At 39.2% G+C, this 16,084-nt stretch overlaps 1 protein-coding gene across 4 annotated transcripts in view; it reads right to left on the minus strand.

Annotated features, from left to right (window-relative positions):
* The window catches only part of AJAP1 (adherens junctions associated protein 1), a 235,316-nt gene that overhangs the window by 14,212 nt on the left and 205,020 nt on the right, over window positions 1-16,084 (minus strand). For 3 of the 4 annotated variants that reach the window (XM_075279811.1, XM_075279810.1, XM_075279812.1), the window contains exon 6: window positions 1,029-1,160. The exons of the other annotated variant lie outside the window; for it this stretch is intronic. In XM_075279811.1, coding sequence (XP_075135912.1) covers window positions 1,088-1,160 — 73 coding nt within the window. In that variant the 3' untranslated portion in view covers window positions 1,029-1,087. The remainder of the gene's footprint in view (window positions 1-1,028; window positions 1,161-16,084) is intronic. 4 annotated transcript variants of the gene reach the window in all.

The raw sequence follows: 16,084 nt of genomic DNA on the forward strand, positions 1-16,084 counted from the left end.
CTAACCAGCATGTGAAAGGGGAATAGAATGGCGTAATGGAATAACTGAAGTCATACCCAGCTTACCTTTCCCTGTTGCTCCAATTCCAATGCCAGTTATTATACTTCCATGCCATGGACACGTGACCTCTCCAGCTAATGTACCAGGTCACCACTTCAGCTAGGTTCCAACATCCACACGTCAAGTCAAGACTGGAAAGCATTGGAATGGGAGCAGCGGGGATCGGTAAGGTATGAATTACTTTATGACGGTATTTAATATTCCTCAAAGTCCTTATAAAATAACCTCCTTTCACTTGTATGAAAGTTACATAAGCATTTTGGATTTGACTTTCAGCAGGGACAAGGTGAGAGAAGTTGGGCAACAGAGCCTGGGGGGGAGGGGGGGTTATTTTAGAAATAGATGTGGGTCCCATATGCCATAACCATGTTCTATGGACAAACACCTTTCTATGACAATTCTACATCTATTAAATATATACAGATACTGATATATACGGTACTTTACAACAATTTCTCTTTATTACATAGGTTGCACCATTATGAGATATTACAGTTAATTGAGCCAAACCAATATCCTTTCTGATAGAGATTCAAAGAGTTCATTATTTTGTCTGGTAATCCCTTGAGCTCTTACACCATAAGATAACTCAAACTAAAAATAATGGGATTTTTTTTTTAACAAACAGTACCAGGCCTGACCACACGGTGTGCTGTTGGGAAATGGATACATTCGAGCCAAGTTATGTGCTCTAATGCTCTAAAATTCCACTTATTTGCAGAAAGTTACAGCAGTATAACTTCTGATTTGGAATTGACACATTTTGTGACATAATTAAGATTTTCCATCCCACTCTATTGATGTAACATTGATACATATAGTACTTAGAACATTTTCTATGAATTTGATATTGGTTCAGCTCCAATGTTATCTCTGACTAGACATCAAGTACAAATTAAATACATAAATATTTTACCAAATAATATTCCAGAATCTTAAAACCTTATGTTCTTAAGAGCGGTACGTACCAGTATATAGAAACATGGCGTCTGCCCTGCCCTCAGGAAGAAAAACAGACTTCAGCCAGTCAGCAGGAGATTTCAAACCATTTCTCAGACACAAAGGCCACAGGAATTAGATGCCGATCAGAAGAAGTAGGTCTGCAGCGAGCAGAAAAAAGGGCTTGCGCGTGCTGGTACGTAACACACAACAAGCAAGCCTGGTCAGGCCTGCTGCAAAAAAATTGCTAATTAAAAGACACATGCTCTAAACAAATGCTTTACTGGCAGGTTGGCCTCTCATACACATACAACTGGTGAATATTCGGGATAGAACGTATATATACATTATATGCTTAACACAGATTGGTTGCTTCTACATAATGGAGAAATACACTTTTCACCCCTAGCATATCACTCAATCTACTTTCTAGATATTTCTAGTCTATCTTCCCCTAGACACAGTGGTCACCTAGACCCAGGGCAGACTATTAACTTAAGGAGGCCCAGGAAGGAATCTAAAAGTAGCCCATGATATTTTTGGCTTAGTCTGGCAGAAGACAGGGCCAACATGAGTATGTAAGGGGGAGGTTGGGTAAATTCCATCAACTATGAACTGCATGGACTATTTTTGTAAGGCTTCATGCACATGGTGGTATTTTTTTGTTTGTTCACTATCCATTTTAGAATACGACTTATGTATATAGACTTATACATTTTAATGTCCCATACATGCAACCTTGTTTTCCATAGGTTTTATATCTGTCTGTTTTGCAATTCAGGCTCATTCATTATGGTGTATGGGTGTGTGGAGAACATAGATGCCACCCTTGTGTAGTCCATTTGTTTCATGGACCCATACCAATAAACTTTACGCCTCCTGTTGGAATAAAGTTGAAATTCCAAGTTCCACTATGTACTATTCACAGGGCTGAACCTAGCTTTTTTGCCGCCTGAGGCGGATGACAGAAAGCCACCGGAGCGGAGGGGGCGGCGTTAGCAGGCAGAGAGCAGGCAGGGAGAGAACCTGCTCTCTGATAAGCGTGAGGGGAGGCTACTGGAGCAGCGCTGCGTCCACAGGACCTCCCCAATACACCACTTGTTTCCTGTGCTGGGCTGCCGAGACGGTGATGCTAAGCCAGTCCAGGACAGCTTGTCCTGGACTGGCTTAGGTCAGCAAAAATAACTCCCCCTCCCCCGGGGCTCTGGCATAGCACCGCCTGAAGCGGTCGCTTCAGGTCGCCTCATGAGAGGTGCGCCGCTGACTATTCAGACCTGAGTAGAAAAGTAGAACATAGATGTGATCACATGAGTGTGATTTTACTATATGTCATCTGGCATTTGTCTATAAAACTTCAGTAAAGTCTAAGAGTGGTGACCATAATGTAGATGCTTAAATGTTGCAATATTACTATTTTGTAATAGTGGTTGTGAGCAGGAGCAGGGATCAGTAAGCAAATAGGGCCCTTTACCTGCTAGGCACAGGCCGCCTAATGTCCGGGGCCCTGAGGCAGCCACTACCACTGCTACCCCAGTAGTTAGGCCACTGACCTCCACAAAACCCACCATAGACCAGATCTTGAGGTGGAAGTGTCTAAATACAGATACATGAGGAATGGAGGATCTGTATCTCACTCACGGGTCATGGAGGGCTGCAATCTCTGCAGGAGGTCAGTACATGTCTTATATATGGAGAGGGGTCAGAATTACTGGATACTCACATATCAGTGAGCTGACTCCTTATTGGATCAGAATTTATTTTCTGAACATGCTAAAGGTGGCCATGGTAGAATAAAGCCCCAATCTAAGGGTTGCGATGGGCCTCCATAGTTACTTGTTACTGCCCTGATATTGATATTGTATCCAAATAAGATTATTAGGACTTACCAACACAATGGGGCAAATTCATCATTCCTTATGCTCCAGAAAACTGGCATAGAGGAATGATATTGAGGTGCATGTTTCATCCAAGACCATTTCTTGCGCCAAGTGTGTGCCTCAAGCCCTGATCTATGCAGCCTATTCATAAATCTCTTGGTTGGGCCATTTATGAAGATTGGCGCACGATACTCCAGTCTTAATAAATTTGCCCCACTGAGTACATTATGTGTATTTTAAGGTTTTTTTTTAGCCATAATGATTTGACAATGTTTTTAATATGCAGTAAAGCTATTTTACCATTTTATCATGTTAATACTTGCTATAATGAAATATATCTCTGCTATAACTTGCACCCACAATTGACTGACTTCATTAAAAAGTAATTGTAATGGAAACGGCTGATTTTCTTTTTACACTCCTGGAATTTCAATAAAAAGTTGCCATAATAGAAATATACTGTATTTTTTAAAACTTGTTCAAAGAATTATTTGCTGTCAATTTATGCTAAAATGAACACGAGAAAAATGTAGAAGCATATGTCAAGCAAAACTAATGAATTTAAAATATTTCCGTGTAAAATAGCAGAAAAACAGAAAATGTAGCAGCACTCCAATACTTGTAAAAATGGCAAACAAAACAAAATGAGGGAGGTCATCGAGTTTAGTGTAATGTCCCCCGGAATGAAGTGTACGCCATGTCATGAATTAGACACCTCCTCCGGGAGTCCCTGTGCTTCATGGATAATGTATGGTAGGACTCTGCTGGTGTAGGTTTCAGGTGTCATTTATGCCTAAATTATAGTGAATCTGACATGGCCAATGCCTATTCATCGAGGCTTGGTTTGGTGGCACCACCTGCTACCTGAGTGCTGTTTTTTAATGTAAAATAATGTAAATGGAGGAAATAAAGTTTATTAACATTACATTAATGGGGTTTTCCAGGCAACTTTTTTTTTTTTTCCAAAAAGGTCAGTTAGTGCTATTAATAGGTTAATAAGCGCACTTAAATAGCAGTGTGTTGAGTGATTGAGATTCTCCGTGAGCTCCTGGTATCTTCTGCATTTGTTTACATGGGCATCTTCCTGTTCTGTGTTTTTCTAAAACTACCATGATGCCTTGGGCTTCACTTGGAGCTGACTCACAGCACGTCCCACTCACACCCCTCCCCCTCCCTTTCTCTCTAGCTAGTCCACCCACTACTAGCCCTTCCTAACTAACTCAACCTCCCCACCTACTTACCTGTCTTCTGTTCTGGACCTTCAGTGCATGAGGCTCTATTGCACAGGTGTGGGCAGCCAGCAGATACCACGAAGAGGAGGTGCCAGCCGCCCAGAAGAAGTGATGTCCTGTGTCAAGAAGATCCAGACCAGAAGAAAGGTAAGTATTATGGGGTGGGGAGTGGGTTGAGTTAGTTAGGTGACGTTCCATTTCCAGTAGGGAAACTACAAGTTCCCTGTAATGTCACCGGAAAATTGGAAAATATGCCTGGGGCAGTCACATGACCGCCCCGTTGATTAAGTTAATATAGATTTTTGTTACATTAAGTAATTTAGATGGTAGGTGAGGGTTGATGTTTAGCTTATATTAGAATTTTAAATTTACCCAGGGAAACCAATGTTCATTTTGCACCCAAACATGTTTGTGATATTCTTCAAAATCCTTGACTAGACCTTTACCCTTTTGTTAGAGCATTAAATAAAAAAGGGATGTACAACATAGTAATGGATCCATTGCATGATGGACTCACAGTAGCAACTAGTGGTTCCCATTAAAGGGATCGTCTGGAGAGTTTAGATTCATTTAGCTGATATGGCACACTCTTGATAATGGACTTGGGGGTTCTGGCTTGGTTCCGACCCTATGGTCATGTTATAGGAACTTGTGATATCGGAGAGGATGGAGTGATCCAAAATGTGGAGCACTGGGTATAATCTCGGCAATCCTTTTACATATAATAGGGAATCTGGAGGTCAATGAAGGAAATCCCCACTTAGGATAAGAGGACTACTATAAAAAAGCATCTCTTGCTCTGGAGGATCCAGATGTTACTTTATTACTTGTACATTCACTTGAAGGGCAGATGGTTCACACTACAATCACCATGCTGCAAAAATTGGCAGCTTTATCTATCCCCAGGATCCTCTGAATATGGACTGTGATGATCAACTAACCCTTCCTTATCTTCATGAACTTCCAAACACTAAACTCAACAGAAGTTATTTTTTAACCTAACCATAGAAATACTGTACGCAGTATGACTAGAGATGAGCGAGTACTATTCGAAACGGCAGCCGGAGCCGGCATCCTGCCGCTTTAACCCCCTGTGTGCCGGCCGCTCCCATTCATTCCTATGGGAGATTGCTATTCGAAACTGCCGTTTCAAATAGTACTCACTCATCTCTAAGTATGACCATTGATCATATAGTCATAAACCATCAAAATAATCACAAAAATATTCTTCTCATGTTTTTGAAGCAACCATGTTGAATTCAATCGTGTATCACAACAAAATTTAACAAATCATTCTTAGAGGCCAAGGAAACCAATAAAAGCATTAGTTTAAGGCTACATAAAAAAGCAATGAACTATATTCAACAAATGCAATACAGTAATGGGAAAAGAACAGTGATTTACAAATACAATGCTTACAATGATACACAGATGGGCCCTAAAAAAAGAAAAGCCATATTAAAAATGAAATACCTAACACCCAGCATTAAGTGGTCAAAACATATTATAATGTTATTACATATATGTGCGAAATGGTTTGAAAATTCTTGCCAATTGTTTTCTGAAAAATGCAATAATTCCAATTTAAAACTTTTGTAGGCTCTATTCAACGGAAAATAATGGCAGGGCCCTTCACCGTCACATACAATCATATTTTTAGACTTTTTGATATCATCTGCAATCTTTAAATTCAGCAAAAATCAGGATAAAACATTTACAGAGGAAAGAAAGGACAATGGAAACCACAGACTTACCGGCACAAGTAAAAAGAATGTTCCGAGATCAATATTCAAAAGGCTAAAAATATGAGAACATGTATATTCAACTAAGTGTTCATCATGGCTTACAAAAATCTAATCATATTGTATCGCACCATATTATGCCGATAATTTAATATAAGTTATAAGATCCCCCAGGGGCATGAGAAAGGGTTGGGAGATGTGAAACAGTCATTGGCCCGTGAGCATCTTCTGTTATCCTTGAATTTGCAATAAAGGTTCAAATAAGTTCTTCTGTTGTTATTGAGATACTATATCCTATATAGAGAGCCTCAGACTATATTTGTGCCGAACAACTAAAATGTGTTCTTAAAGGGGCTGTCCACTTTTTTTTATTCTTCCTTAGGATAGGTTGGGATGATCATTGGGATGGTGTGTGTGTGTGTGTGTGGGGGGGGGGCGATATTTGGATTCCCATCATATTCTTTGTATGAACCTGCAGTCATGAGTTAATTTTTCCTGTAGTGGCACCGCAGGAGCTATGAAGCATTACACAGTAGCCAATTAGAGTCAATGGTCTCTATAGACATATTGTGCCTTCTAGAGATAGAGACACTGTTCACTGGTCTGCAAAATAGATAAGTGTCCAGAACATGAGACCTTTCATCTATTAAAAGGGAATTCCCATCTCAAGGATCCTATTTATCAAGAGTTTTCTTAAATAAACTGCTTTGTTTGTCTGCTATGTGAAATTATTCCTCCCATTGTTTACACATTGTTTCCATAGAGCTGGACCTATTCAGTTCAGCTAATTTCAGTTTTATGATAAAGGCTCCAGGTGCCCTGTCTGTTATCTCTTTAGAAGCATGGTAAGTGTTCTATACACACCTGTATAATGTAATATACATTTACTGTGCATATTATTTGATCTACATTTATATTGGATTTCTAGTAATCATAATAAATAATCTCTCATTGTAAGGGCAAAGTCTATATTGTGATACTTCATAGTGTCCTGTTCATCAAACAGGCAAAACACTACCACCAGCTAGTGGAAGAAAACAGTAAGTGAGAAGAAGAGACAGCAAAAAAGCTGCTAAAACAGAGAGATTGGAAAACAGGGTTCTTTAATCCTGACAGTCCCTTCTTACAATAACTGTATATGTTGCGTACTTTTCCTTGCCCAACCTTTAGTTGAGCTTCTCAGGAACGTAAAACTTGAATATTAATCTGAAAGTTATTGTGTACTTTTATGCTGACTTTAGTTTTATGTTCTCCAGATCGCATATGATTTTTCGCAATTTCCCAGATGATCCGGCATCTTCTCTATTCTGTTTTTATTTAGCACAAAAATGTCAAATTAGTGAAGGATTACAGGAAAATGACTGTACTTTTCTACATTTATTATTCACAAGTACAAGTAAAATCATGCATAATTTCAACCTGATGCTCATTTAAAAGTAATCTGTCCTTCGATATAGACGTAAAGACAAATATATTCAGATTTCTGGATAAGGTTAGAGAATGTGGGAATGAAAACTCCCGGAAAATAGTATATCTGAGCTGACTAATGGGAAATATTCAATGAAATATTTGCAAACTCTACAGCACGTACGATAATGAGGCAATAAATCTAGAGTTAACGAAGAACGGTATCCTACAAGCACCTTGTAAGGTCTTACAAGAACTGAATACGAGATAGAGGAGGCGTTTGCTTAAAGGGGCCTTTGACTTACTTTGGATATAGGTTCTGCTGCAACAAGCTACCTCCCAGATGGTAAAATTAGATTAAGGCTAAGGCCTACATTGCAGAAATGCAGCTTTTTTTGTTGCAGACATTTTTTTGAGCCAAAGTCAAAGCCAGGAGAGGATTGAGCAGGAGGTGGAAGTATAAGAACTTCCTATATATTTTCCATTCCTTTTGTAGCCATTCTTGGCTTTGGCTCAAAAAACAGCAACAAAAAAAAAAACAGCGTTTCCGCAACATGGGGCCTTAGGCCAACAAGGGGCCTCAACTTTAGGCTAAAGCCCTTTGTTGCAGAAACACAGCTTTTTTTTGTGTGGTTTTTTGAGCCAAAGCCAAGATCATCTACAAAACGGAATGGGAAATGTATAGGAAGTTCTTATACTTCTGCCTTCTGCTCAATCCACTCTTGGCTTTGGCTCAAAAAACTGCAACAAAATCTGCAACAAAAAAGCTGCATTTCTGCAATGGTGGGCCTCAGCTTTAGGTCGGGGCCCCACGGGCCGGAAACAATGCGATTTGGCCGCGGCGCGGGAAAAATCGCGGAGTTGTACAGTACTTGCAAAGTGGATGGGATTCATGTGAATCTCATGCCCACTTTATGGAAAAAAATCAGGGCGGACACGCTGTGCTTTCCAAAACCGTTGGCGTTTTGAAAATCGCAGCAGGTCAATTATGTCTACGGAAACGCCGGCGGCTTTCCCATAGGTATAATTGTAACAGAAGGTCTGCGGAGGAAAACTCCATGAACTTTCTGTTCAAAGCGTAGCCGGAAGAACCGTAATGTGTTCACGCCGCGGTTGTTCCTGCAGCGCTTTAGCGAGGCGGTTCTGGCCCTTGGGGCTTAGCCTTAGATGGTATTCTAGTAATTAAAATCTATATTCTATTCACAGGGTAGGAAATAACTGTCTATCTCTATTAGTTTGCTGAAGGGAACTTGATTATACAATTGGACTATCTTTATCGGTAGAATTAAATATAATGTGTATACTTGACCTCCTGTCCTATAAGACCCTTGTTTTTGTGATCAGTGGGGTCCAATAGCTTGTCCCGATCCATTTCCCTATCTTGTGGACAGAGGATAAAAAAGAACTTTATTTAGTCTTAGGCCCCAAATTGCGGAAAAGCTACTTTTTTTGTTGTAGATTTTGCTGCGTTTTTTTGCACCAATGCCAATAACGGATTCAGCAGAAGGGACAAGTATAAGTGTATCCTAGATATCTCCCATTCCTTTTGTAGCCACTACTAGCTTTGTCTCAAAAAATAAAAATAAAAATAAAAATGCTGCAAAATTTGCAGCAAAAAAAAAAAGCAGCGTTTCTGCAGTATGGGGCCTTAGACTTAATACTTTTGTACCTCTATATGAAAACTTCTGCAGATAAGACCTCCAGATGATGCCCATAGGCTTATCTACTGTATCTGTCTGGATATTTATCTATCAATATCTATCTATTGATCTATCTAAAAAAAAACAATTGTAGCAGCACCAGAAAATCTGGGTATCATCCCATAAATTGCATGGCAGAAACCCATCTCCAACCAAAGGGGTACCTAATAGAAAAAACAATCCAGTCTGCCAGCAACTTGCGTAGATGGAACATGTCCTTTAGGCTGAGGCCCCATGTTGTGGAAATACAGCTTCATCTGCTGCAGATTTTGCTGTGTTTTTTTTTAGCCAAACCTAGGAGTGGCTACAAAAGGAATGGCAAATATATAGAAGCTCTTATAGGTCTACCATCTGCTCAATCAACTCCTGACTTTGGCTAAAAAAAAAAAAAAAAAACACAACAAAATCTACAACAAAAAAACTGTGTTTCCGCAACGTGGGGCTTCAGCCTATTGGAAAAAAAGTACAACATGTATCGGTCCTCACACATTCACTTGAGAAAGGTTCCTGTGAGGACTGATACGTGGTGTACTGCTTTTCCAATAAAAGGACATTTTCCATCTATACAAGTTGCTGGCAGACCGGATTGTTTTATATATTTATTTAGCTGCCTACCTGATATAAATCTATGTATTGATCTATTTATGATCTCTCATCTATCTATCTATCTATCTATCTATCTATCTATCTATCTATCTATCTATCTATCTATCTATCTAATCTATCTATCTATCTAAAAATCCATCTATGCATCTGTCTATAGTATCTTCTATCTATCCATCAATCTAAAGTAACTTAAATCTAGCTAGCTAGTTAGCTATGTGCACTTATTGTTCAATAGGAAACAATTATGTACCAAACAAAGCATCTATTTATCTTCTATCTATCATCTTAAATCAGTCTATCTCTATCTATCTATCTATCTATCTATCTATCTATCTAATTCAAATCTATCTATCTATCTATCTATCTATCTATCTATCTATCTAATTCAAATCTATCTATCTATCTATCTATCTATCTATCTATCTATCTATCTATCTATCTTCTATCTATCTATCTATCTATCTATCTATATCTATCTATTTATCTATCTATCTATCTCCTATCTATCTATCTATTTATCTATCTATCTATCTATCTATCTATTTATCTATCATCTATCTATCATCTACAGTCCTATGAAAAAGTTTGGGCACCCCTATTAATCTTAATCATTTTTAGTTCTAAATATTTTGGTGTTTGCAACAGCCATTTCAGTTTGATATATCTAATAACTGATGGACACAGTAATATTTCAGGATTGAAATGAGGTTTATTGTACTAACAGAAAATGTGCAATATGCATTAAACCAAAATTTGACCGGTGCAAAAGTATGGGCACCTCAACAGAAAAGTGACATTAATATTTAGTAGATCCTCCTTTTGAAAAGATAACATCCTCTAGTCGCTTCCTGTAGCTTTTAATCAGTTCCTGGATCCTGGATGAAGGTATTTTGGACCATTCCTCTTTACAAAACAATACAAGTTCAGTTAAGTGTGATGGTCGCTGAGCATGGACAGCCCGCTCTCAAATGATCTGAAAACAAAGATTGTTCAACATAGTTGTTCAGGGGAAAGATACAAAAAGTTGTCTCAGAGATTTAACCTGTCAGTTTCCACTGTGAGGAACATAGTAAGGTAATGGAAGACCACAGGGACAGTTCTTGTTAAGCCCAGAAGTGGCAGGACAAGAAAAATATCAGAAAGGCAGAGAAGAAGAATGGTGAGAACAGTCAAGGACAATCCACAGACCACCTCCAAAGAGCTGCAGCATCATCTTGCTGCAGATGGTGTCACTGTGCATCAGTCAGCAATACAGCGCACTTTGCACAAGGAGAAGCTGTATGGGAGAGTGATGAGAAAGAAGCCGTTTCTGCACGTACGCCACAAATAGAGTTGCCTGAGGTATGGCAAAGCACATTTGGACAAGGCAGCTTCATTTTGGAAGAAGGTCCTGTGGACTGAGGAAACAAAAATTGAGTTGTTTGGTCATACAAAAAGGCGTTATGCATGGCGTCCAAAAAAACAGCATTTCAAGAAAAACACTTGCTACCCACTGTAAAATTTGGTGGAGGTTCCATCATGCTTTGGGGCTGTTTGGCCAATGCCGGCACCGGGAATCTTGTTAAAGTTGCGGGTCACATGGATTCCACTCAGTATCAGCAGATTCTTGAGAATAATGTTCAAGAATCAGTGACGAAGTTGAAGTTACGCCGGGGATGGATATTTCAGCAAGACAATGATCCAAAACACCGCTCCAAATCGACTCAGGCATTCATGCAGAGGAACAATTACAATGTTCTGGAATGGCCATCCCAGTCCCCAGACCTGAATATCATTGAACATCTGTGGGATGATTTGAAGCGGGCTCGGCGACCATCATGCTCGGCGACCATCAAACTTATCTGAACTTGAATTGTTTTGTAAAGAGCAATGGTCCAGAATACCTTCATCCAGGATCCAGGAACTGATTAAAAGCTACAGGAAGCGACTAGAGGCTGTTATCTTTGCAAAAGGAGGATCTACTAAATATTAATGTCACTTTTCCGTTGAGGTGCCCATACTTTTGCACAGGTCAAATTTTGGTTTAATGCATATTACACATTTTCTGTTAGTACAATAAACCTCATTTCAATCCTGAAATATTACTGTGTCCATCAGTTATTAGATATATCAAACTGAAATGGCTGCTGCAAACACCAAAATATTTAGAACTAAAAATGATTAAGATTAATAGGGGTGCCCAAACTTTTTCATAGGACTGTATCTATCTATCTATCTATCTATCTATCTATCTATCTATCTATCTATCTATCTATCTATCTATCTATCTATTTGTCTATTTATTCCCTAAATTGAAAACAATTATTTAACACTCAAAGCATTTTTTAATAAATCCATTCCCCAGATGAACCTGAAAGTCTATGTATGACTGTCTTTTATGATAATGTGCCTATAGCAATTCTTTCGTTCCTCATATCTATTCATACATTAGGTCACTCCGGGATCTAAACATGTATCACATTATCATTACACTTCCAAGGGATTGATTGTTGTCCACGGCCTGTGTGTAGCCGCAATCAAACTTCTCTTCTTTTGGCAACACAGCAAGAACAGAGGCAGTAGCTTGGGGGAGAATAACAGATGGTGTAGTTGATATGATCTATCAAGCACAGTGCTCTGTGGTGTAGCAGAACTTCGGATGGGGATAGGTGATAATGCACACATGAAATAAAAGCTGGACCTCTGAACACTAAACTAAAAATGTTTTATTCAGTTGAGTTTAGAATTTGGGATAACTTTAATGTTAGTAGACTGTTGTTGCTTGACATTGTCCTTTACACATTTTACAATGTAAAATCAAACCTGTACCTGCTTTGTGGATACTTTTCTGCTTCATTATTTTAGGAAATATTGGATTATTTTATCTTTTTATAAATTATTGGCTCTAATTCTTCTCCATAATAAAGCTTTGGCAGTAATGTCTGGAGCCTATGACAATTCTCCCTGTATTAAACTTAGATGTTCATTGCAAAATTGGTTAAAAACCTCAACCCTGTGCAATGGCAGTGAATACTGTGAATTTATGGCTACTGTACTGAAGCCCTTGTTTAGGACTTTCACTTATCACTAATATTACAACATGCTCTCGGCCTCAATGATGTCTTATTACGGCCAATGGATGTATTTGTAACATCTCTGCCTGATCGGTTCTCCCTCCGCCCGGACGCTGGAGCCTTGTTCAGTTTGATTCTTTGCCTAGAGTTTTTTGTTGCTCTGTTTGAATGCTGCTCTATTACTTCCCCTCTGTAATTGAATTTCCTCCACACCCATCTCCTGCACCTTGTTTCCCTCTGTCCATGAAATAGTTAATCTTAGCCTTGTCTGTGTGATTGACAGCCTGTCTACCGGTCGAGTCTGGGGCAGCCCACACAGGTTTGCTGACTATTGTGACTCTGTCCTGTGACTTTATCCCTGCTAAGATTCTCTTTCTGCTACTATTGTGTTACTGACCTCTTACCTTTGGATTCCCTTGTGACTTCTCTTTTGGATTACAATTTTGTACTGCTTTGTCTCTCTGGCTTTGACTTGGCTTGCTGACTTCGCTTCTGTGTTGTTTGTCCTGTCTTAATGTATGTGACATTTATTTCAGAGAAGGGATTGTTGCCAAGTTGCTCCTGTCATTAGGACAGTGTGGCAAGTAGGTAGGGACAGGGGCTGGGTCAAGTTTAGGACTCACTGTCTCTGTCTTCCCTTCTTCCTGGTTCTAGCAGCAGCCACTGGGGAATTGCACTACTAGCACTACTAGCAGTATTAGAATTGTGTTCTGTGCTGGGGGCAAGAGGAGATTGAATAGAATGACTCTTACTCTGATAACTAAATGAGAAGGTGATTCACGTTATTTTAATTCAATGAATTTTGCACCATGTACTGTAATATTAAAACACTCTCATCAGTGATTTCAATCTAGGTTGTTGCCCACACTAATGTCCTTTAGGGGAGATTTATCAAAAGTGTTAAAAAATGCATGAATTTATAGTTTATAAAATTTGAGCAAAAATTTTAAAAATTACGCTTGCAACATGATAAAATTTGTTTCAAATTAATCCATGATAGAACCATATGGGTCACACGTGCCACTATAAGTTTTTACACACATTAATCTCATGAGTGTCTAACTTAGACATAATATTTTAACCATTAAATAGATGTCTTGTAAATTACCGTTTTATACATTTCTTATCATACTATACACTGATGAGATTGTACAAGGTAGAAACTGTACAAACTGAAGACCAAGTTCATGAATGTTGTTTATTAGATATTTTATTTGCAATATAGTTTATTCAGTGTAAAATCTAGGCATCAAACTAATGTTGGTGTTTGCTACATCGGTATGTTATAAGTCTAAAATAGAGAAACCACTGTAATGCCCTTTTGTGCAAAGTAATAATATCCCAGAATTGTAATGACAACACTCCCATGTAATGTAAATGAGATACATTTTAGTTCTAAATGTTTTTTTTTTGGTAAATTATTGTCCTGTAAATTCTCTACAAAAACTTATCATCAGCAAACTATACGAAGTCCTTGAAAATGTTATAGCACATACAAACAGTAAGGTAGATTTTCTAACCCTGTGTAATGTATAAATCCAGGCAGTCTGAACTGTGTTGCAGTGGCTCATATAGTTGATAAATCTGGTGCATCTTTATTCCTTTTGTCTAACTTTATAACCTTTTTGTTGGCTTAGTGTGTGCCTAATATTAATGTATGACAGGCTATAACACTTGGGGTATTTTACTTCACATAAAAGTTGTTCAAATATATGAATGGACAGTACAGAGAGATTATCAATAATATCTATATACCAGGGCCTGTAGTCATGACAAAAGGGCATCCACTAAGAGCGGGTTCACACCTGCGCCCAGTCTCCACTTTGTAGGTTTCTGTCTTCTGCCCGAGAAACTCGACAGGAGACAGAAACCGGCAGTAAGTTTTCAAACCCATTGCAGAGCGTCCGCCCGTGAGTGTCTTCTGCCTCTCCACCGCGAAGCTGTTTTTTTTTTAACCGGACACAAAGTCAGACATGTAGGACTTTGTGTCTGGTTAAAAAAACCGGTTTCACCACGGAGAGGCACAAGACACTCACGGGTGGACACTGACTGCTGGGTTTCCGTCTCCTGTGCAGTTTCTTGGGCACAAGATGGAAACCCACAAAGTGGAGATAAGGCGCAGTAAAGGGCTTATAGTCATCAGTAAAGGGCTTCTTTACAGTAATTTACAAAAATTCTGGCATATGATTTTGATCAAAGGACTTATTACAACTTCCATATTTGGAATTTGGATGAATCTTTTTCTCTCATGGGGCGATTAACGTTAGTGGGTTTTTTTGTCTTCCTCTGGATCAGCTTGGAAAGTTTCTAGGTTAGATTTGATGGACTATTTGGTGTCTCTATCCAATCTGATCTACTGTATTATTACTACCGTGTTTCCCCGATAGTAGGACATCCCTGAAAGTAAGGCATGGGGTTTATTGTTGTAGAATTGCCTAATATAAGGCAACCCCTGAAAATAAGGCATGATCAAAAACCATTGCAACCGGCTGAACACTGTGCAATGTCTTCCGTGTGCACAGGAAAGCCAGCTACTGCCCCTGCTGTTGTATCCACTGTCCTTGCTGCTGTAGGATAAGCTGGGAGATGACCGCTGTGCATATGCTGCGGGGAGTCAGCTCTCCCAGCTCATCCCAGAGGCAGAGGCAGCAGACACCTTTACTGTGCACATGGAGCACAGTGCACAGCATCCAGCTGGCTGCAATGCCAGTGAAATGAGGGTCTCTGGTGCAACCGCCAGAAGCCTCGCTAAGCCCCGCCCACCACTTCCGCTGCCGGGATGAACAGCAGCACCAGCGCTTCTATGAAGATGGGAAAGGTAAGTAGGATACCTTCCCCCCCTCCCCTATACTACCTACAACCGGCAGTCATGCCGGAGCTCCGCGAAGGAAGTGCCGGCATGACTGCCGGTTGTCATAAGACGCCCCCGAAAATAAGACAGGTCCTATATTTAGGATGACAATTTAATATAAGACACTGTCTTATTTGGGGGGAAACACGGTATGCTACTATGTCAATGATCTATTGATGACTATGTACATGAATCAAATAAGTCATACAAACTACAGTAATAAGCCATACAAACCACTGAGTAATATAAAAATACAAATATAATATAAAAATTATAGCAATAACAATAACATGTTATTGGGATGCAGTTTAAGTTATACTTCTTGGCAAACTTCAAAAAGTCCACACAAAAATTCAATGTTATTTGTAATATGCTTGGTCGTTACCATTACAGTGTATTCTGTTGCTCATCCTTGTGTAGTCTTGCAGATGTCATGAAGATAAGATCCATTATTGCTGTGACATATTGAGCTTTAATTATGATCCCTCACTGACAATATCTTTAATAGCTTTTCACTATCCAAGGTTCTCAAAAACACAATGGGTTGGGGTTGTAGAGGTTTTCCAGAAAGACTCAAGTATCTGCCATAACCAAGGACAGTTCTCACTATAGTGTTA

This window comes from Leptodactylus fuscus, chromosome 6 (assembly GCF_031893055.1).
Source record: "Leptodactylus fuscus isolate aLepFus1 chromosome 6, aLepFus1.hap2, whole genome shotgun sequence".
NCBI lineage: Eukaryota > Metazoa > Chordata > Amphibia > Anura > Leptodactylidae > Leptodactylus > Leptodactylus fuscus.